At 38.8% G+C, this 24,146-nt stretch overlaps 1 protein-coding gene across 1 annotated transcript in view; it reads left to right on the forward strand.

Moving 5' to 3' along the window:
- znhit6 (zinc finger HIT-type containing 6) overlaps positions 1-24,146 on the forward strand; it is a 40,376-nt gene that overhangs the window by 8,480 nt on the left and 7,750 nt on the right. The window contains exons 5-8 of the mRNA XM_063501199.1: positions 4,573-4,676; positions 16,437-16,505; positions 16,692-16,772; positions 20,379-20,459. Of these exons, the coding sequence (XP_063357269.1) occupies positions 4,573-4,676; positions 16,437-16,505; positions 16,692-16,772; positions 20,379-20,459 (335 nt within the window). The remainder of the gene's footprint in view (positions 1-4,572; positions 4,677-16,436; positions 16,506-16,691; positions 16,773-20,378; positions 20,460-24,146) is intronic.

Raw genomic sequence — 24,146 nt, forward strand, 5'->3', positions numbered from 1 at the left:
TAGGAAGAAGGCCATGTGACACATCAAACTTATTGGTAATGTCACAAGAAAAACAATGGTGAGCTTGGTTTCAACGTAACTTTATTCTTTCATGAGTTATTTACAAGTTTCTGACCACTTATAAAATGTGTTCAATGTGCTGCCCATTGTGTTGGATTGTCAATGCAACCCTCTTCTCCCTCTCTTCACACACTGATAGCAACACCGCAGGAGAAATGCCAGCACAGGCATCCAGTATGTGTAGTTTCAGGTGCTGCACATCTCGTATCTTCACACCATAGACAATTGCCTTCAGATGACTCCAAAGATAAAAGTCTAAGGGGGTCAGATCGGGAAACCTTGGGGGCCATTCAACTGGCCCACGATGACCAATCCACTTTCCAGGAAACTGTTCATCTAGGAATGCTCGGACCTGGCCACCATAATGTGGTGGTGCACCATCTTGCTGGAAAAACTCAGGGAACGTGCCAGCTTCAGTGCATAAAGAGGGAAACACATCATCATGTAGCAATTTCAAATATCCAGTGGCCTTGAGGTTTCCATTGATGAAGAATGGACCCACTATCGTTGTACCCCACATACCACACCAAACCATCACTTTTGTTGTTCCAACAGTCTTGGAGGGATCCATCCAATGCGGGTTAGTGTCAGACCAATAGCGGTGGTTTTGTTTGTTAACTTCACCATTCACATAAAAGTTTGCCTCATCACTGAACAAAATCTTCTGCGTGAACTGAGGATCCTGTTCCAATTTTTGTTTTGCCCATTCTGCAAATTCTGTGCGCCGATCTGGGTCATCCTCGTTGAGATGTTGCAGTAGCTGGAGTTTGTAAGGGTGCCATTTGTGAGTAGCTAATATCCGCCGAAGGGATGTTCGACTAATGCCACTCTCCAGTGACATGCGGCGAGTGCAACGCTGTGGGCTCTTGCTGAATGAAGCTAGGACAGCCACTGATGTTTCTTCATTAGTGACAGTTTTCTTGCGTCCACATTTTGGCAAATCCAACACTGAACCAGTTTCACGAAACTTAGCAAGCAGTTTACTAGCTGTAGCATGGAAGATGGGTGGTCTCGTAGGGTGTCTTGCATTGAAATCTGCTGCAATGACCCGGTTACTGCGTTCACCAGATATCAACACAATTTTGATCTGCTCCTCACGTGTTAACCTCTTCAACAGGTCAATGGCTGTGAACAAAGAGAAACTTGTAAATAACTCATGAAAGAATAAAGTTACGTTGAAACCAAGCACACCATTGTTTTTCTTGTGACATTACCAATAAGTTTGATGTGTCACATGGCCCTCTTCCTATTGAAAAAACAAAAGTTGTATCCAAGATGGCCGACTTCTAAATGGCCACCATGGTCACCACCAATCTTGAGGAGTTTGCCCCCTCACATATACTAATGTGCCACAAACAGGACTTTAATATCACCAACCATTCCCATGTTATTACGGTGTATCCATATAAATGGCCCACCCTGTATTATAGAATCTTACAAGAAGGAGGCAAAATTGTATTCCATTGTGCTTTATTAGCTGCTTCGGTGAAAAACAAATCAACAATGCAAAAAAAAAAATAACCATATCAAAACAACATACTGGAAAACAGTTATTCATCACTTGATTGCTTCAATACAACACTTGGACACACATATGCGTGACTTATCGTGGCTATTTTGATCTAGCTCTCCCTCTTAACCGATCAAATCTCGCTGTGGTAACAGCTTTAAACTCGGTATGACCCAGGTTGATAGAGGGGGCCCAGTCTGGATCGCATTCCTGCATTTTGTAGGCTGGTTTTCCTACAAAACACAACAAATATTAGCCCGCAAAGCCACAGTAAACAAAGCAGCATAGCTCAACGAATTCAATTCAAATCAATATAAGACTTATTTGTAACCTACATCAACAATTATGTTATGATAAATTATATAATAACTACAACAGAAGACTTACATTTGTGGAAATGCTTGGAGCAGACTAACATGTGAGCTGGAGTGTGCTGGAACGTTATATTTGGTCTTCAAATGGCTGCAATCCAGGCCATCCGTCGGCTCTTTGTTACTTCGGAAACATGGCTTGAACAATTCTTCTTCCACGACGGAATCTGATAAAAACCGATCTCTTTACCCGTCGGCTTCCCGTGGCTGTCATGCGATCGGCTATTGCAGTTAATAATACAACAGCTTCTTGCCATTCTTTGTGTTTATTTTTATCGCTGACTGTTTTCTTGTGAAAGCCTGCGTGCGCCAGTACCACTTGCCACTTGTACCTACAATCCTTTGCGGTTTTGACATCATGTTTTCGACCTCTATATGAGATGAGATTCTAATAAGCAGTATTTGGTATTACAATCTTTAACGAGCATGTCTGTGAAGGTTCGTAAGCCACTGTGAATGACCATCTTTGAACAGAGGCGGTGGCTTACGACTCTAACTGTCTGCCATCTATAATCCAGTTTTGAGATCCCTTCCCCTTAATGCCCACTCACATCCTGGGCTATTTGACGTCAGTAAATCACATGGCAGGGTGGGGCTAGGTGGGTTCACCCAATACCTTGGCTGATTGTGACCCACACCTCATTTCACACCTTGGGTCGTGTGATTAGGTAGAGGATCAATAGGAGGTCCATGACCCGCTTGGGGACACTCCCATAGGGCTTAAAATCTGGGACTCTCCACCAATTGCTCTTAGAACTGAAGAAGCTTCTTGGATGAAACGTCTTCGAGAAAACTTAAAGTCCAGATGCTTTTCTTTCCAAGCTCCTTAAACTATGATGACCTGTATGACAGAGAACCTTCACAGACATATGACAATCTTTAATATTCAACATAGTCTGAATTCTCTTAGACAGGCTTTCTCATAGTTTCTTCATGATTAGTTCTCCAGGCTTTTTGAAGAACAAAGCTCGTCTTTGGATGTTGGCTGCCTTTTGATCTGTTCTCTTTTCAAGATGAGCCACTTCAATATTTGTTGAGGTCTTGGCTCGGGGAAGGCCAGTCCATGACAGATACTGCTCATTTGTGTTTTTCTATCAAGGTATGATTTTACTGCATTGCCAAATGTGTTGGGCTTCATTGTCATGCAGAAAAAAATGAAGCCATTGACAATTGGATGCTCTCCAGGTGGCATTGCATAGTTGTTAAAAATCTGTATTTTTCTACGTTCATAATTCCATCAGTTTAGACAAGATACTCAAACCATGCCAGGGCATCCACCGTTTACAGATGGCTGTACTCTCACTGTTGTACCCCTTCTCCTTTTGCCCTCTTCTATACATAATTACAATTTGAACCAAAAATGTCAAATTTGGATTCATCCACCCCATGAGACCTGTTGCCACTGATTGTCAGTTCAGTTCTTGTGTAATATGGCAAACCTCTTTTTTCCCTCCCGTTTCCCTTCTTAATAATGGCTGTGTGACAGCCTCACTTGCACTCAAACCATTTGTGATGGGTCTTCAGTGAACAGTAGATGGACCAGCTGAAGGACCAGATGCATCTTTCAGGTCCTCTGTCAGGCCCTTGTTGGATTTTTTTCCTATTTCTCCAGGACAGTTTATCATAGCTTTTTTAGTCCTGCCACTTCTTCGTTTGTCTTCCACTTTCCTCAGTGTACGATGTGCCAAGTTTTCATCTAAGTGCTATTTGGGAATCACCTTGTTGGTGCAAAAATATTATTTTTATGCCTGCTTTACTGTGTTTTCTTTGGCATTTTTTTAATTACACTGCAAATTGGGAACAAATCATTAGGTTTTGTCATTAGGTGGCAGACCACTAGTAACAAAATGACTAAATGGGGAAAAAAAAGGGCTAGCTTCTTGGAACCAAAATATAAACAAATGAGGAATGGTTTAACACTTTTGCACAGTACTGTAGAACTAATGGGAATTATCAGGATACTAGAAAATACTGGCTCCCAATCTTGTTCATACAGATGTCACTCACACGTTAGGGTCAGGTGTGTGCTTTGGAACTCATTTGTTTATCTTGACTTGTTTCAGCTGTGTGGTTTTGGTTATTTAACCATTTTAACTACAGCTTATCATTTCAGTCGTTCATCCATTCATTCATACTTTTTGACAGCTATTCATTTCATGGCATGTAGTGAATCTTTTGTATGGTTTATACATTATGTTTCGGTACCAGTTTAACATAAATGTTTACCTATTGTATATTTATTGTGTTTAGCCAACCATTATCCACACTTATTAGTTGACAGTTTCAGCTGTTGGTATAGATTTGGCATATTTATTCCCATCTTCCATCCTTCCATGTATCCTGGCTGCAGAAGTACCACGGGAGAACTTGTACCCCTGCTTGGGAGTCACTGCTGTACAGGGTTGTTCTACTGATGGGGCTGCAAAGACTATTTTGACTTTACATTTTGTATTTTTATATTGTAAATGTATTCAATTAATTAAAAAAGCATTCACATTGAAAAAGACCACATATAATTTTTGCTACTTGTGCTTAAAATGGCAATAAATTAATGATATAGTTATTGCTGATTGACACAATTAATTTAACTTTACAATGGAACTATATCATCTTTATTTTTCTGTTCTTCAGTCTAAGAAACTGGCCTCTAATGCCAGGAAGATGAACATCACCCTGAGATTCCTCCCCATCACCTTCTCTAAGAGCAGAGAAAACTCCACCTTCTTCCTTACAAAGTAAGCATACACCTGCTCAAATGCAGAAAATATCATTATTGTTAACGTTATATTTTGAATTCTGTTGGATGGAGTTAAATGTCAGAGTGTATTTTGGAATATATCTAAGGTAAGTTAGTAACCACTTTCTTCATTTTGTAAAGTAAGGCTCTGTCATTATCTTGACCATAATAAAGTATGTACAGAATGAAGATTTTCCCACACATATCCTATACAGGGTCCAGAGAAAATAAAACTTACTGACACACAAACAAATGTGATATTAATAGGTAACATAAGTGTTTAGAGTTCTTTCAGAGGAATACCACAAAAAGCCTTACAAAGACATTCAGGCACTGTTGAACATACTGTCTAAGACAGCACTTTAGTGTTTTCTGGTTAAGCCCTGCTTAATCTGCTGCAAAATGAGCTTCTGATTAGTGCTGTTTTACTTTACCACAGGATGGCACTCTCGTGAAGTGTTTTATCTAGACTTGGCTTTTCACACGCTTATCTCATGGCAGTCTTGTGCATGGTGATGAATCCTGAATCTCTAACCATGTGTATGAAAGATTCATTCCCCATGAGAGTCCTTAAATCGTTAATAAAGGAGTTTATAATATACTAAATGGGACATGAGCTGAGATGATTACCATGATGTTAGAGCTTGCCAGACACACAGACACACATGCCAGCTTGTTGCAGAGAATCAGTGGCATCATAGTCCATGCTGGTGGACACCTTGCAGTTAATTTTTTCCATTCTTGCCCAGTTTCTATTGCATGACACGGCTCAACTCGACTCAGTAATTTACATAGTACCCATTCCTGTTTAGGGGCATGGTAGGATCGCATCAAAATCCTTGTAAAGGCTGAAGGAACTGAGAAAAAAAGACTGCTAAAAGGAAAAAACTGGAAGGTTTGAGTAATTTCATGTCCCATGTTGCACATCCTATGTTGCACATATATCGCTTCTTTCTGGCCTGTCAGCAGCCTGCAGTGTTTACATGTTACCTTTTAGTTCTGGCTTACATGGTTTAGAATCTCGACTGAAGCAGTACCAAAAAAATCTTTTGCCAGGTACGATGTGCTTTGCACAGTGGAAAACCAAAACCAAATGGCATGCAAGGAGACTTTCAGAAAAGTCTCAGCTTAGTTAATATTGCAGACTTGCAGTTATTTAGACACGAAGGTTTTATTGTTTTCTTTAGACACTGAAATAGTGTGTATATAGGGGTTTTTGTTTTGGGTTTTTTTGGTCAAATTTGTTCAAATGCGCTGGTTGTCTTGTCATTTTTGGCAGCTATTCTAACTCCCTGGACAACCTTGTGCCACTCATTTTGCAATTTCTTTGAGGTTTGGCCCTGGCTCTCTAATCCCACAGTGGAAGAATAAAGAAGTGGAAGAGGGGGGGAAATTGTTATTGAACTGCACATTAAAGTTTTACGAGTCTTGAAATGCCCAGGGACAACATTAGGTGCCAATCAGGATTGCCACTAAAAGAAACCTTTGTCATTCCCTCCAGCTGGTTTTATGTTGTTACTTTCCCTTTCACCACCCTCTTTTCCATCCGTAAAGTCGACTGCTCTGTCATGTCTGTGTCTGGTGTTCTGCAGGTGCTGATTTAAGTGAGCACATCACAGGGTGAGACAACTTTGTCAGGTTCTTGTGGTAGACTCCAGCTTCATACTCTGTGTGTTCAGTTCAACAGTTGTCAGATGTTGACTGAAAGTTTTATTAGAATGTCTGTTTTAGGTTTTTTTTGTTTGCACAAATTTTTATCTGAAGGATTAAGATATGATATATTTTTATCCCTCTGTTAGCCTAGCATCAGTAGAGGAATCACCAGCCAGCAGCACCGCTTTTCTTTGTTTAGTCTAGTTTGTTTAACTATGTCTCACTAGATTTTTCAACTAACCGCAACACTGCACCATTTACACGCTACCAAATAGACACAAGGGTTGGGGTAAAGGTATATAATAAATAAATGGCGAAGGGCTGAGAGAGAATTTGTTTCAGAATGTACCAAGTACATAATATAAAAAGCAGATGTGTGAACAGTGTGAGTGCAGCTGGTTAGCGACATATTCATGCTACGCACTCACAGTGCCAGAGAAGGATCATTACTGGCATACAGCTGACTGGAGGGTTTTCATGCCTGGCGGTGGTGTGTGTACGTGTGAGTGTACATGTATATGTGGTGAGTGTGAGCTTGGGAGCACGTGTCTTTTTGATTAAATGTTTGTATGCAGAATAATGGCTGTGCAGCTACTTTCTTTCCACCTCTTACCCAATGACTAATTTAAAAAACAAGGCAAGAACAGTAAAGAAAAAACTTTAGGCTGCCTCTCACTCCAGTCCTTAGAGGGTAGTAGCTGGCATCTGGCAGAACACTGGGTGTAGTTGTATTAGGATAGAATTATGTGTTCTACAGTCTCAGCCTGGCGGGTCAGAGAATTTTCCTCATAGATGACTTGAGTGGACTGGACAACACATTGCAGAAGCAGTTATTGCATGTAATAACTGAAAATATTTCTATAATAACTTGGGATAATTAGTAATATGAGCTGCAGCAGTTTTCATGCCCTGTGTATTACTTTCCCATATATTGGGTTGGGGAATCAGCCTTAATTAACCCAGCTTTCTGGGTGAGAGTGGTCCTGTATTTGCTCCCAGTTATTGACAGGTGTTGAACAGTGAAATCCAAAATGAAGTGCTTCTTATTGACAGTAGAAGATAACATAATAGCTTTGTAGACGAAAGCAGTGGTATCCCATATGTGCTGTAGACTCAGTTAATGGACTATAAAGGTATTTTGAATGCTTGGCATATCTTACAGTTTGGTTCTTGTGCTGTTTATTTTTTATTTTTTTTTAATTGCGTTAAAAAAGTAAATTCAAATTACTTAGCATACTCTTGCTCCTTTACCATTTTTATCTTCACCAAGGAGGTTGATTTTGGCAGCTCATGTGTCTGTAAACATGATGGCTCGAAAAGTTTCGAATGAATTCTAATAACATATAGAAAGTATTGTATAAATATTTCAATCTTGTGTCACATTTGACCTCTGACGACCTCCTTTAAGGTCCATAGATTGATCTGAAGGTCAAAGTGATAACAGTGCTATATAGAGCTTTAAAACTTGCTCTTTCTGACTGCCATTGTTTGTACTGACAACATAGGGTCATGTGGAGAATGGAGGGGATCCAAATATGACCGCTTCAAGGTCAAATAATGTCAAACTTAGAAAAAATGTCTTTGAACTTTAGAACTATGCTTAAAATTTCACTGCCTACGTTTGTGTATATTATGTATTATATTGTGTATATAAATGTCATTTTACATTTCAGGTCTGCCTTTCTTTCAAGTTGACCCCAAAATGTGTTATGTCTTTAAAGAAAGTGTTGTCAAGAGAAAAGCGAATGAACCGGCTGGTTATTTATTTATTTATTTTTAATAGATTATATATTAATCAATATCCACTCTCTTCTCTATGAACTACTCCTATAAAATAAAAGCCTGCACTTTGCGCTTGTTTTTAATGCATTACAATTTTTGTTACGGTTTGTATGAAAAGAACAAAGAAAACAAATGAATGTATAAAAAGATAATGCTATTCTCTTAAAAGAAAATGATTCCCAGAAAGTGAGCTGTTTTGGCTGAGGTTTGCACTCTCTGGGTGCTTCTTGTCTGTTACTGCTTTTCGTACAACCAGTCCTTCGTCTTTCCTTCGTCTGTGACTCATCTCTTTGCAATAGGTCACTCAACTGAACAGGTTGTATTCTGGTTATAATCATATATAAATGAAAAGTTGCCAAGTGCCTATGTTATTTTGCACTTAAGTCACCATCTTGCAGCAATTACATCATTGTACACTTGCTTAAGTTTTGGTCATGCCATGGTCTCCACCCACTGTTTTCCTCAGTGTGGCTGTAGCATGATTGGAAGTTAAATTGATGGTTATGAAGTTATCTCTGGGAATGTAAAACAACAACAACATAATACTAAGTGTTATTCTACTGATGATTTGACGAGATCCATAGACAGATCCACAGCTGTAATTTGATGGCAAAAAGACCTTCATGCTATTGTTATTTTCAGTGATAGAACTGATTTTTTTCAAGCCACTGAAGGGAAAACTCTATTCCACCTTGCCAAAAAATCCAAAGATTTGTCTACTCACACCGGTTTCAAACAATTATTTAGTTCATTCCAAACCATATTGTCCGTGATATTGCTGGTAATTTTCGTGTGATTTAAAAGTGCAATATTGTGCATCATGCACAATGACGAGATTAGCCAGAGTGCCAGAGCAGCCAACGACCTTCAACAAGCACAGTACTTTACAAAATATGTAGAAAACTTCTGGTTAAACATGTAAACAAAGCAATTTCAGCAGTTCAGACAAAAACAAAAGACAACCAGAGAACGAAAGCACACAAGAAGTACATATGAGCCGCTGGTGACGTGCTATGCAGCGTAAACGAAATGCTCAACTGAGCTGGAGCACTTGCTGGGTTTACTTCATATGACAGGAAGTGGAAAGGTGGATGGAAATTGCAGATTTTATTTTTAAATTTAAATGTTATTGTGTGACAATAGTGTGCAGGCTCCTGAGGAGTTGTAAGCTCAAGCAACTTTAGATATTGTTAAGATAGTTTTAAGCAGCTCTGGTATTCCTCCACCCAACATTACCAGGGAAAACATCCCTGCTGTTGCAGAGCTAGTAAGATGAAAGTGCACCAAAGTACAGACTGTTTTTGTTCTGGGTGGGTTAATTATGCTGCTGTCTGGGAGGTGAAGGACATGAGGGTGAGGGTCACAGTAGTCAGTTGTCTGGAACAGCAATACTTTGAAAGGTTATATGACTTAAATCTAATTATAAACCAAGTCCAGTGTAACTGACCTATCAATGATAACCTGAGTTACTGTGGAGAAAGAATGATTGGCCCGATATAACCACCGCACTGCATGCCAGGGTTTGTTTGCATGCAGTGCTATACTCTTTGTGATCAGTTAAGTTGAGTGGCTCGATGGTGTATCGTATTAAAAACTCCCTGGCATTTTTATTTAATTAAAACTGAAAAAAATAAACCTGTTATTAATAAAAGATATAATAGTTCATAAAAAAATCTAGTCCTCTTTAGATTGAAGAGGCGTTCTCCCAACAAGCCATACCTGTTTTTATTGTTTTTGATGTAGCACTTGGGTGTTCTGGAATTTCTCTGAGCATTGTATAGTCTGACCTTGGGGTGAATTTGCCCCTGGTAGGATTTACTGTGATGAATGTTTCACACATAATACTTCTCACTGTACAACGGTGGACTTTATGACCTCTCTCAGATTGATGAGCAGCAACAATTTATTCTTTAAGATCATTGATGGCATTGTATGAACACACACCTGAATGCTCACGAGCAGCAAACTACCTTTTATATAGGTGCTCACACTTGCTGATGATCAGTTACTCAAGTCCATTTGATTAAAATGCACCTGGATGCTAATTATCCTCTTAATTTTTATGGAAGCAGTAAGGGTGTACTTAGTTTTTCATGCAGTACTTCTGCATTTTGACTTTTTAAATTAATTAATGACATGGTGTTATATGTCACAATTTCTATTTCATCTGAGGTTGTATTTCTGTAATTTTAAGACCTGATATTTTTACTATATCCTGAAACAAGAAAACGAGTTTGAAGTGAGTGTACTTTGTTTTTACAATGACTGTAACTGTCAGGCAGCAAAAAGACTTTTTTCTTGCTATGCGGGTGGATGTTCGTCTAATGATGTGACATCACGTGTAAACTATGAGTAGTGGAGGTAGTTTTTTATCCCTCAGAGGTCTAATTTACCATTGGTGGTATCCCTATACTTGGGGAATGGCAAAACAGTCTCTTTCTTTTTGTGTTTTTGAAAAAACAAAAAAGTCCCAGTTAGAAGAATAATTTTCTTTGTTCCCGATTGCCAGCACTAAAAAACAAAATATACATATTATGATTGCCTAGGGTTAAACTTACTCTCTGGTTAGTAATGCCGGTGATGACTTGGCTCTCAGCGGGATAAAGCAGTTGTTTGCCGTTTATCTCGAGCACAGTGAAAATATCACTGATCCCTTGCTGTGAAGGTGCAGTGGAAATTCACATGCAGAACATGTCGCAGCTGAATTTTGCCACACTGAGACTATGGAAAAGGGCTGTAATTTTAGTAACTCTATTAGACCAATTAATGCAATTTTGAAAATGCCGTAATGTGGCAGTGATATTCATCGCAGGTTAGCAGAAACCCAAGTGGTGTGTGAGCCATTGCATGTGATGAATGAGTACACAAATGGATTAAAGCAGGATTTCATGGCGGGGGACGACTATTCATCACTTCACTCTCATTTGCATTACCACTTGTGCTTTCCAAGTTCAAGTGAAACAATCAGCAGCAGCTTTAGTCAGTGTTTTTTTAGACTCCAACAGACAGCTTTTTGGCTGGCTTGGCTTGATACAGAGCAGAATCTGTGCCTGCCGCCATCCGAGGCAAACCTTACATCAGAATGGCAAGCTGCATCACTGTTACAAACACTGTCATCACAGTTGGCCGCATATCCGAGGGCCACACATCAGTCTCTTGACTAGGGGCAAAATTCCAAAATGCAAATTGACCACAAACTCGATTGTGCTATAGATGCAGGTGACATGAAAAACTTGCATTTGGGTAAAATGTTGAATTTGGGTAAAAAGCTTTACATGCGTTCACTCGTTATTCACATAGTTTTGTACTTTGCCATCAGAACTCGGTTATTATTGCGATCATTCCTGTTTATAAATGAAACTATTAACAAACACACACGCACACACACTGTGTAAGGTTTTGAGCCACCTGCCATTTTGTTATATTGTGATTCCAAGGAGCTAGACCTTCTTGTAATCGTAGTCTTGAACAATAAGTCACCAGACTGTCTGAAGGTCTTTAAAAATGTTTCATTTTTCAGTTCAGTCCTTGTACCTGACCATTTTCATGCACGTTTGTTTGTTAGACCATGCAACACTGACGTCATTAAAAAGACAACAAAAATAAGTAAATAAAAAGGGCACCTATCTCGAGAGATAAGCCAGCGTTGTGTCTATATATAACAGACAACTGGATAAAGAATCAGCTTTAAATTGTTTTATTGGGCATTTCTTACTAGCAGCCTATCGCAACACCAACAGGGTGATTCACATTTTGTCCTTTGTGTCAGATTTAAGATTAACATAAGCCAAAGTCACACTCAAAGTCTGGCCTGTACCTGTTAACATGTTTCTGTTCATGACTTTTCAGGAAGGTTAGTCCTGTGCAGTGTTGTCAAACAGCTAGAGTGTAAGAGACTCGAATAAGAACACTTATGATGCAGCTGCATGTAATCTTTCTCTTCTTTGCCTTCTTTCCATCAGCCGCTCTGTCACTCCACCCTTTGAGGTTGCGGACACAACTATCGCTTTGAATTCTGACTTTAGTTTTTGTATCTTAATAGACAGTCCCCACAATCCTGTCATCTAATTTTACTAGCACCCACTTGCCACTCAAATCCTGGCATCTGCCTCTGACCATCAGAAACACAGCACACATGGTTTCACGTGTAGTGACATTTTTGTTGGATCGGTCCAGTCCTTAATCCAGCCAGATGGATTTCTGCTGCGACTGCCAGACCACCAGTCAGGGTTTCTGCTCACTGCTGTGGATAGCACACACAACACCAATCACTTACTAAACCAACAGTGTGTGCTCTGGTTAATGAATTTATCCATCTCCCCCTGATCATGCTTTCATTCGTAGTATCCTCCACACATCAGGACAATTGCTCAGACTCTGTATAAAGCAGTAGCCAAACCTCAAATACACAAAGGTTCAGTATGCTTAAAACATACTAGTTTGTACAACATAAACTGTTGAAAAGTAAGCTTGCTATATTAGCTTAGTGCAGTCATAGGGACTATTATAGTTATGTGAAACAGGACCTTTCTTTTCAAACCTTGCCAATTAATGCATAAAGTGGACCTGATTATTGGATTGTCTGTTTCGTGCATTATGCTGCTTAGTGGGTTTTCATATAAAAACAAGTTTAAAAAGAATAAAAACACAGGATCAAACTAACCCCAGAGTGATTATAAGGCCACACATTATTATATACACATCACACACATTATGTATTTATGGTATTCTTCAAGGCAAAGATTCAATTCAGTGATTAGTTGGAGTGACTGTCTGTTCACAAAAATTAATGTGAGCAAAGGGGAAAAAAAATCCTCCAATTATTTGCTCACCTGAAGTGTTGTAGCTCTCTGTCTTGTCAACTGGTGCTTTCTGTTGAATGGCCATTGGGGTTTGATTTTTTTTTTCTTTCTTTTTTTTTTCTCCCCCTCCATATTTTTGTTTTGTAGCCTAGTGAGGGAAAGATCTGCTATTGTGCTGCCAATTTAGAACAAGGAAATGGTCACTAGTGGGAAAGTGTCAAGAAATGAGGCTTCCATCTGTCTTTGCTACTCAGACAGTTGAATATCATATCAGTTTCTTTTTTTAAAGACACTTTTTGCCAAGGCGGTGAGTTTTCAGAGTGAGAATAAAGTAAGTTGAATCTGAATTATGAGTTTGCTGTTTTACTCCCAGATTAGGTCATAGGCTTTGTTGGATCATGTTAAAAACTCAAAGTCTTGTTCAAGTGCTATCAGTAAAAACTGTTAAAGGTCTAGGTAGCGTGATCGATTTTGACTTTTATATGCAGCCCTTTCCAGTTTTCGTTTTTTGTGTGTGTGATTAATAATGATGGCACCTTTCCCAGGTATGCATTTTGGCCTGGCCTGACCCAATTGCCTGCATATTTGGGCAAGCCTCTTTTCCATTGAAAGACATGATTTCCATTTGCCATAATGACAGAGTAATGGCATCACACCTGGTGCTCCACCCTCATTTGCTTGCACATGGAAACACATAGACACTTGTGCAAGTCAGTCTGACGCACTAAACAAGAAACTTGGCCCAAACTAAGCAAACACATAAATTTCTTTGAATAAGGGGGTGGATTTCTTAGATGCCTTCCAAAGTAGGAAATCACCGCCCAGTCCATTGTCTTCCTGTCTGCTGGGGCCTTCACTTTACCCCACACCTTACAACCAAGCGAAAATTCATACCAACCTTTTACTCAGTGTTGTGCGCACGTATAAATACACACATTTGCTCTTTTTGTTTTTTTTCCTTATGCTGTTTCTGTTTGCATTGGGGAGAAAAAAGCCATCTATGGTATAATGCTACCATGTGGACCCCGACAACAGAACACTGCCTGGATTTTTAGTTAGCAGGACATGTCAGTGGTTTGGACATTTTCCCAAATATACCGTTTGTTTAAATATTTACTAATTTACTACTAATTTATTTATTTGACCAAAATTTTGTTGTTAGGCTAGTTGCATTGTTACTATTGAAATATGGTCAAATAAAATGTAGTGAACTTGTATTTTCCTCATTCCTACCTCTGAAAATACAAATTTATACTGTGTTCTGGGTTTAACTGACAGACTAGCTCAAGTTCCGCTTTACTTTCATTTAAATATTTATCCTGTTCACAGAACATCATTTCATTTACCTATGGAGAGTTTAGTCTACAATCATAATATTCTCCTGTTTTATCTGTCACTCACCTATGCGTCTTCAGCAAGTGAACTGCTCAGCTGTGAACCCATTGTGAGCTGAAGCTCTCATATTTGGACACAGTAGAATGCATTATTCATTCTATTTTGTACAAAGGTGGCAAAAGTACAGACATTCTGTACTTGAGTAGAAGTACAGATACTACTGTTAAAAAATACTCCAGTAAAAGTTGAAGTACTGTATCAACTTCTTTAATTAATAATGTAATGGCTCAGTAGATTTTCTTAGTCTACAGGCTGGTGATCATCTGGGCTGCTGCTGCTCTGAGGTTTACTGCTTTTTGTGGATGTACACAATGAATTCAACCAGATGTCAGCAGATGTTTCATAAGTTTTCCTGGACGACTTCCATCCTCTACACTGACAGTACACTGTTTATGCTGGCTTTTTTCTAGATGGTTTAATCTCTCTGGCTTGGCTTTAAAACTGAGCTTTCGTTGTTCTGAAATTGAGTGGACAATCTGGCCAAAAGGTCATAACATGACAGTATGCAGTAAGATGGCCTTTATTTATCCCTGAGCAGTGATAAGCTTTGTAGATAACCCTCTCTTAAACCACTGTCAATAGCTCCTGTCATCACTGCCAACCAAGAGCAACCCCTAAGCCCAGCAGTTTGGTGATTAAAACTGTTAAGGTGCCTACATCTGTGGCTCAAATTAACCTAACATATAAAATCCTACAATATTGAAAATATAGCTAGTTACAAATAACAACAACAATAACAAACAATACAAATACGGGCGATGGGAGGCCCAGCAAAAAGAAACAATAACAGGAATAAGACTACAAACCGTCAGATTCTGGCTTCTCCCCTAAGCTAATATCAGTAGGCTAAAGTATTAGAATTACTTGTATAGGGCTGCTGGTAACTCCCCCCTCAACTTGTTATTAATAAACAGAAACTGCAAAACCAGCAGAGGGATGATGCTGTTGGTGATGGAGATGAGGGAGGAAATAAGAGGGATCAAGACACCACTTACCAACCTCCATGCTATAGCTTCACTGGCTTTATACGGTTGCGAGTAAGCCTTCTGCAGCCACTCAGGTAGGAATACATCAGAGGAAAGAGCAGGTTGATGAGAGTGGCAGACAATAGGAGGTTGATGCATGTGCTGGTGCACTGATGGTGCTCGTAACAAAAACAAACCTCCATGATGTGCTCCAAGTCAATCTTGGTGAGTACCAAAGCCCTAATAACAAGGTCTCCTTTGCTTTCCTTACAATTATGCTTTGGGACTTTTTGAGGGTAATGTTTCATCTTCATTCTTAAGATCTGTTAAGGCCTTAGTCCTCTGCTTTGCTGTAGAAGTGTTTGATGATTCAGCTCCACCCTGTCATGGCAAACTCTGTGGTCTTGGTTAACACAAGTCCTTGTAGTTAGGTTTAGCACTCACTATTCTGTGGCATGACTCTGGAGAGAACAGCATGCCGCTGCTTGTGCCATTAGGTTTTATTCTAGTCCTTTCTTCCTCTGCAGCATTATATTTATTTTATGATGATCACTTGGTGTATGGGCTGCTATAGTTTGACGAAATAGCTATGTGGAATATTAAGTGTTGTGAATCCACCAAAAGATTCTGTAAGAGATTACTAAGGAATAGATCATCATACATCATGTTATTCTTATCTCCCAAACGGTTTGATGTATTACATTTTGTTGGCTTTATCTGACGGCAGTAGTAGAATACTGCAGCTGCTTAGGGAATGATTGTTTGGTTGTAGAGCACACCCAGCAACCCAGAAAACCCGACCACATTTAACAGTTACTGCCCAAAGCATTACCCCAGAAGAAGTGATTATTATGCGATATTGGCCAGCTGGTGTCCTAGTATTGAGTGTATATGTCACGGTTTCCATGGTGACTATGTTTTTTTTCTTCTTTTTTTGTGTTTTTTCATTTGCACGCAGTCACACAGATGGACAGGATCTTGGAAGCAGCCAGATGTATTGTCTTGGACAGATTAGAGCCGTGTCCATGTTGTGCTCTGAAATTAAACAAGGGCATTTGTGTTTGACTGTGAATTGAGTACAGTGAGAATAACAATAACCTTATCTGAAAACACTGTTTTTGATGAGCTGCAAATAAAAATGTGCATTTCTGTCTCTTCTAGAGAAAAACTGTTTCTGTGGCACCTGAAGCTCATATTTCCTCAGAGCAGTTCAGAGTTCACTCAGAGGAGGTGAGTAATCAAGTAATAATTAGATTTCTTGAATAGTGTATCATAAAAGTTTCTTCGAAACTCTTAGCGTTTAAGTGTGCCCTGAAACCAAAGTGTGTTGATATTGAATTGAAGTTGGGACCATTATTGATCCTTTATTTTCTCTTGCATTTGCCTCTCTATTAACGATGCCTATTTTTGTTGCAGGGTGTCTGACAAACAAACCTTGAAGCAGATCTTGACTGCTTATATTCACCCTACAGAGTCGGACCCTGTCACACGTCAGAAGTGAGCTTTCCCCCCTCACATTTGAAAACAGAACATGTGGTTTTTTTTTTCTTCAGTTTGTTTTTAGAAGCTGAGATATTTATTTGAAAAATGATGTAAAAGCTCTAAACATTTCTTCAAAAAACTGAGTCTGTAAAAAGAAACCACTTCTAAGTGAAGGTTGAGACACTAACAGAGCCACACGGAAATGTGTCTGTAATTAAAGTTTCATCATTACAACAGGAAAACCAACATGTTTATGTGTACCTATTGTGTACACATTTAAAACTGTAGGATAATTAAATTCAGTTTTATTTATATAGCACAAAATCGCAACAACAATCACACCTTACAACCAAGAGTTGTTTACCTTACAACAAGGTAAAGACCCTACAGTAATACAGAGAAAACCCCAGCAATCAGACCTTTTGAGCAAGCACTAGGTGCCAGTGGGAAGGAAATACTCTGTTTTAACAGGAACAAACATCTAGCAGAACCAGGCTTAGGGAGGGGGGGGCAGCCATCTGTCACAACCAGTTTGGAATAATGGGGGAGAAAGACAGGACAAATACACGCTGTGCAGGAGAGCCAGAGATGAATAACGTAGAGAGGGTGTCTATCTCCTAAAGCCAAACTGGGAGCTGGTTCCACAGAAGAGGTGCATGAAGGCTGCAGGCTGTGCCTCTTCTGTTCTACTTTTAAATACCCACAAGTTTAAAAGTTCAGGACCTTGTATGTGAGGAGACGGATTTTTAATTTGATTCTGGATTTAGTGGGGAGCAATTAAGAGAAGCCATTGTGGGAGAAATATGCTCTCTCTGTCTGGTTCCTGTCAGTACTCCCTGTCAGTTGTCAAGGGACAACTTTGACAGTACTGAATTACAATGGCCCAGCCTAGTAGACAATTATTCGAGTAATCTAGTTCCCATGAGCTGTTAGTACCTTTCCTTGCTTTGGAATGTGCTCCTACATAAAACTTTGTCCTTGCTTTGTGGCAGTGTGGACAAGCAGCAACTGTGCATTGATTCATTTGGGAATAGTACTAGTGACTTGCCGGTAAAGTGAAAACTATTTCTGTTATCTTGGGAGTAATTTCAAGTATGTGAACACTTGTGTTTAGCGTTATTGATTTTTATAAATCTGCTAAAATTCCAGCTTTATCTTGCAGCAAAGCTGGAAATCATAAACTAATCTGTTTCATTCAGCAATAGAAATTCAGCTCACACCGATTTATTTAGTTATTTTTTTTAAACCCATGAATAAAAATAGAAAACTTAACAATGTGATAATAGACCTAGAAGTTAACACCACTTTGATGTATGGCTTGGAAGACCTCTAAGTTCGGGGATAATGACTGCTGCTCAGCCCTTTGTTTTCTCTTGAAAAGTTTTAATGAGCACTTTTTATTGTTGGCAGCGAGTTTGAAGTAGTGTTTTGTTCGTAGATTCTCATAGTTGAGAAAGAGAGCGGAGAAAAGGAAGCCGAATGAATCATTCACAGTAATTATAGTTGAAATGTGGATGGTGGCATTCATACTTAATGGTTTAATGTCAAGTATCCAATTTGACCTGCTTCAAAATTGTAATGCATTGTATACAAGATTTTTGCATTGCCCAAAATTGTCTCGTAAACTGTCACATTAAGCATCTGAATCAGCTACAGCAGAACAGCACAATAGAGTCTTGTGTTCAAATAGAACCATGGTTTTGACTTGTGGGCCTTAATACGCCGTAAAAGCTCTCTCCTGCTATAAATCATGCTTTTAAAACTGCTTTCACTATTTTCATTATTTTTTTGAACTCTGACAATACTTAATACCTATTTTGATCTACAAAAACTATCATTACTTTTCTTGTACAATGGACCCTGGGTAGATGATGTAAACAGGCTGCACTGCAGAGCTATCATTACAAAGTTGCTATTTCTGGGCCATTATATTAACTGTTTAAAAAAAAAAAAAAAACCCACACACACATTACTGTTTTTGTTTGTGATTTCCAGGTGAAAGGAAACAAAGGAAATGATATTAGTCTTTTAAAAATGTCCTGATGATCAGAAAAAAAGAAAAGAAATGGGCTGTAGTTTTGGTGGACATAGACAGCTTCTAAAAGTTGACTAAAGGAGCTCAAAAATGATCCTAGCAATGAGCTAAAATGAGGATGACTAAAACCAAGTGGTGTGCTTACAGGTTTTGTCCCACATTGAGTCTAAACATCTTTGGGTAATGAGTGAATATCGATTTCCTTTTAGACTGCTTATGAAAAGGGAACCGGTGGTCACCACCAACATCACCTAGGTACATGAGCCTGCTACTTCAGTCAGCTCAGCAATCCAGATGTGAACAGTAGTTTCTAATTTAGACCGACTGCAGCAGAATGTGCCTCTCTTGCTGTCTTCATTTTGATGTGCAATTGAGGTTCATGTTTTACTCCTCAACTACATTGCGTTTAAACTGTAAAGGTTCAACAGAACATTTATTTATATCATGGTCCAGACATTGGGGCCATTCCAACCATCTGACAACAGTGACAGCCTGGTAGTAAAATGACTTTATTCAAATTTTAGAAAACCTTAGACACACTGTGTTTTAAATAGCAAATTTAAACTGCTGATGATAAAGTTAATATAAGCTTTACATTTTTGTGTAGTCAGGGTTCAGTTCTGGTTGTAGTTCTAGTAGTAAACCCTCATAACCTTAATGAAACTGAAAGCCTTGGGAGGCTCATGTTCATTAAAAGACTTTGATAGCTACAGTTCACCGTTCCACAGGAAGTTTCATAAATATTACTGTATCTAATTAAAATTATCTGTAGAATGTGAATGAGATGGGTTGCCTGTAACACTCTGGTGATTTCTGCTACTGTGCTTTGTCACAGCTATGCTCATGTTTCTCAGAGTGGATAGATTGGCAGCTTTTAATAAGTTGAATTTATCTCCGTGCACACAGAAGCTGTTTTTCAAGAGGTAATCTTCTGTGCTGATCTTTGTTATCGATCAGCTCAGTACAGTTCAGTAACACAGGATGTGGTCGGGGTCTCCGCACGTTGACATACATTTGCTCTTGCTTTACTTTCTTTTCTTTCTTTTTTTTCCATTTCCCAGGCTCTTGTTTCTCCCATCCTGAACAGTAGTCTTTGAACAAGGCAGCTTCTTTGATTGCACTATTTCTTATCTGAACCTCTTACAGAGCAGTGATTTGACTCCTCTGACCTAACCTTTATACTGATAACAGCGATCAGTGCCTTACTACAAAATCCACATCAAGAGCATTGTGTAGAGGTGTACAGCTCTTTAAATAGATACGTGACATAGTCTTTGCCAATCTTTTATACACAGGCTCTTTCTAGTTTCAAGCCAGTGAGGTTTCAACTCAAGTTCCATTGGCTAGCTGTTCGCAGCAGGCTCAGGTGCTGTGGTTGGCAGTACATACAGTGATTTAATTTGCATAGAAACCTCAGTGGGAGCCTATACATATGTCAGTCAGTATACCAGTGTACATTTGGATCACTGCTGTGCCACACTCAGTCAATGAGCTCTTTGTGTTTTGACCCTTTTCGTCACTACCTTAAAGCTAGTCACTGTGGCCATATGTTTAATTCTTGGTGTTAATTTGAGTTTGTTTTTCAGGTTGAAGATGTATGTGCAAGCTCGGTTTGATCATGTCAAAGTTTTCATGAAAGTGGAGGGAAGAAAGGCTAACTCTGTCAGGTGAGATGCTCTTTCACTCCATCCCTAGCATCCCCCTCTGTATCTCCTCTCTCTCTACATCCATGATTCTTCACTGTGGCCCTTTACTTTCTTCGTCACCTCTCTTGTGCACTCTGTTGTTTTTGATTGATTGACCTAAGATATTCAGACTCCTCTATCTTCACTATCTTTCTTTCCTGCATTTTCATCTTTGCCTCCTATCTCATTCATGCAGATGTATTCTGCTTTGCTTTTGAGGGAAGCAAGACAGAATCTCTGGGAGAAATTCACCTGGTATCACAGAAACTCATGTCGAGGGGAGTTAACAACACAGTGGTGGCACGGCAGGCATGCTGAAAACAGTCCATGAGAAAACAACCTAAAGTGTCACACTAGGCAAATTTAAATCTGGTCAGGGGTTTTTGATCTTTACCCCTAAGCCGTAAAAGGCTGATGGTGTAATGTTGTCAGCCTGCCAGGTGAGCGAGCGGGCGCGCACACCTAAGTTTGTGAAAGTGATACCTCGAGAACGAGACGACGTAGGAGCTTCATATTGATACCATAAGTGTATCTACTACTGTAGGACGAGGCTATGGGATAGCACTGGTGGTTGCCAGTATTTTAGAAGTTCTCAGCATCTTTTGATCACAGCTTGCATATGGTGATAATTTTCTTTTTACATCTGTGAATTAGCTAAGTTATTTAAAAATTTGACATTTGCTTCTTAGACTTAGGCTCTCTCCACTTTGCATACTTTTTGTTTTGTATGCGCCTTCTTTTTTTCTTTTTTTTAAATTGTGCATTCATTTTTTGAACGTGTCAGGGAGAGGTGATGGTAGCACCCATTTGCCTCACCTACTTTTAGGCTCTTTGGCAGCCTTCCGTTTCTACTTAGTGACAAAGTGAATGATGATCCTTGGTGCTCATTATATTTGCCCCCTGGCTGAGATGAGACATCATAAAACTTCCCATCCTTCATTCTTGTCTCACACACACACACACACACACACACACACACACACACACACACACACACACACACACACACACACACACACCATCATTTTGCTTTGCAGCAGCAGGTTCAGCTGCACACTTCTTCTCAGGAGATAAATTAAATTTTATAAAAGCATATAGAGGGATAAGAGATTTACCAAGAGTGTCTTTCAAGCTCTTACCTTTTTATCCTTAATGCATAGTTTTAAATTCTTCTCATCTCTGAGGCCAAAAATGTGAACCTTGTACAAGCTAGTGTATTACATTAAGTTCATAAAAGCAGTAAGTTTCCAACCATTACAAATTTCCATAAAGTGTAGCACAGTATAGTAGTGCTGGGCGATATGACGATATATATCGTGTGGACGATAGAAAAGTGTCTATCGTGCCATTTGTCTTCTATCGTTTCTATCGTTTCTAACCCTAATTTTATAAATTATTACATAAAATATATCATTAAACCTTTACAACTGGTCGGAGCAGGCACACTCCGTTTTCCCTAACTATTTTTAAATCCCTGTAGTACTGGAACCACGTGAAATAGCGCAATAATTTTTTTTGCATATGAAACCGTAGGAGTTGTACTTACATCTTATTCCATTAGCTTGCCCTAGGTCACGGTTTCCTTCCACATATAGCTTTGCAAAAATTGCATAAAAAGCACTTCCAGCAACAAAAATATAATATTCCAGACTTGCAGCAACAAAAGCATAATATTCCAGAAACACGCTTTGCCGATCCGATCAGCTGTTCATAACACATACTACGTTGGAATATAAGTCAGCGCGAAGTATCACATGTCCGCCATTGTCTGGCCGAAACCGGAAGTGACGTCATTTTCGCGGAAAATATAGTTTTTTAGCTTCAAAGCCTATGTTGGTGTTTTTAAAAGTCATGTTTGACTTTATGCTTTTCTGTATCGTTTCTGGGATGCTTAGAAGTCAAATTACACTGTTGGAAATAGTTTATTTTGATGCACATGCTGTGTTTTTGCAAATTTGCATTTATTTATTTTCATTTTTCCTATGGTATATAAAAATTTGTGTATCTCAAAAATAAAACTATGAAGACACTCAAAATAAATTTCTCGTGGTTGGAAACTATTTTGTGCAACTTTTTTGTATTTACAGTTTTGAGGGATAAGCCTCTTAAATATCTCTAACTAGAAATATATGTAACAAAAAAAAAGATTTTCAGATTTTTTGTAGTTTATTGCACTTTTTTGCAATTTATGTAGTTACTATGGACTTAATGCATACATATTATTAAACTTTGGGCTATAACGGTTGTATTGATGTATAGCAACTTGAAATGCTCCCACAAATGGCACTACAGCATGTAAAATGTAAAGATAAGCTCTTTCGGACTTGGTTCTGTGGTAGGTCTTAAGGGGTTAAATAGCCTGTGGCAAATATATTAGTGTTGTCTTCTCACGATACATACTCTTAACTTTATGCAAGAGAATATAAAGTATAAAAAAATTATATTTTTCGCAAAGAAACTCCGTCTTGTGGTTTTGTGACATGGTGCTGCTTTACGTGCACCCGGATTTGCGACATGCTTTACAGTAACTCAAAACAAAGACTGCACCCTCTCCACTCGCTGTTTACAGACTGCATACTTTCCAGATGACCACAGGTCAGGTGGTATATCGTGATATATATCGTTATCGTGATATAAAAGAATTCATATCGTGATAAATATTTTTTCCATATCGCCCAGCACTACAGTATAGTATAGTCTACTAGTCACTTTGTTATATACCTATAAACCACTCTAAAATTCATAGTTGTGTCCCACCTTAATGTTATTTAAACCTAATACAGAGAGCAGGGACAGCAACAAGCATCTATAATAACAACAAGGAAAAGTCAGTGCTCTGCAGCCATCAGAGCTCTGACTTGCTCAGGCATGGACTCTGAATCCTCTATCAGCAGCTCATACTTGAAGCCTTGTAAGACGATAGTCAGGGTCCGTATGGATTGCACGTGGTTTTCTAGCACATGATTCGAGAGCTTTATTAAAGTGAAAGCTTGGGAATTGGGAACCCCTTGCATCACCTTGAGCTCTTTTTTGCATTCTTTAAACCATTCCTGAAGTACTTTTGGAGTGTTGCAGGGTACATTATCAAATTCACCCTGTATGTTTTATCTGTAAGCATAAAGCATCATAGTTCTAATAAAATATTGATACACTTTTTATGAATGGCAGTGACACAGAAGATGATGGTGGAGTTCTGCCGAGAGCTTTAATAATCATGTTGATGTGTCATAGTTTCTTACTTTAAAGCTGATGTGGATGTTCTAAACATAAAAGTAAATTCAAAAGGAAGTTTTTAGAGAACAAATTAGAGATGGAGCTGTGCTTTCTAGAAGTGTGACTAATGTGTGCTACGTAACTTTGTTCATTTAAAACCTTTCTTTCTTTACAATGATGCTTTAAATTGCACTTGTTATGTTACAGCAGCAACACATTGTAATGTTCCATTTAACATTACTTTATTACATATTTGCATAAATGTATCCAGTATCATTGTATCAAAAGTCATTTTTTTGTTTTTTGTTTTTTTCCCCTAAGGCTGTTCTGTTTAGGTGGGCGGGGCACGTCATATGAAGTGATCATGTCAAGGTGGAAATAATAGCACAGGAATTTCCTGCTGAGATTTAGTTTTTATATAAATGAGTCACTACTTTTGTCATTTTTGGCATAAGA

The sequence above is a fragment of the Pelmatolapia mariae genome, linkage group LG17, assembly GCF_036321145.2.
Source record: "Pelmatolapia mariae isolate MD_Pm_ZW linkage group LG17, Pm_UMD_F_2, whole genome shotgun sequence".
Lineage (NCBI taxonomy): Eukaryota > Metazoa > Chordata > Actinopteri > Cichliformes > Cichlidae > Pelmatolapia > Pelmatolapia mariae.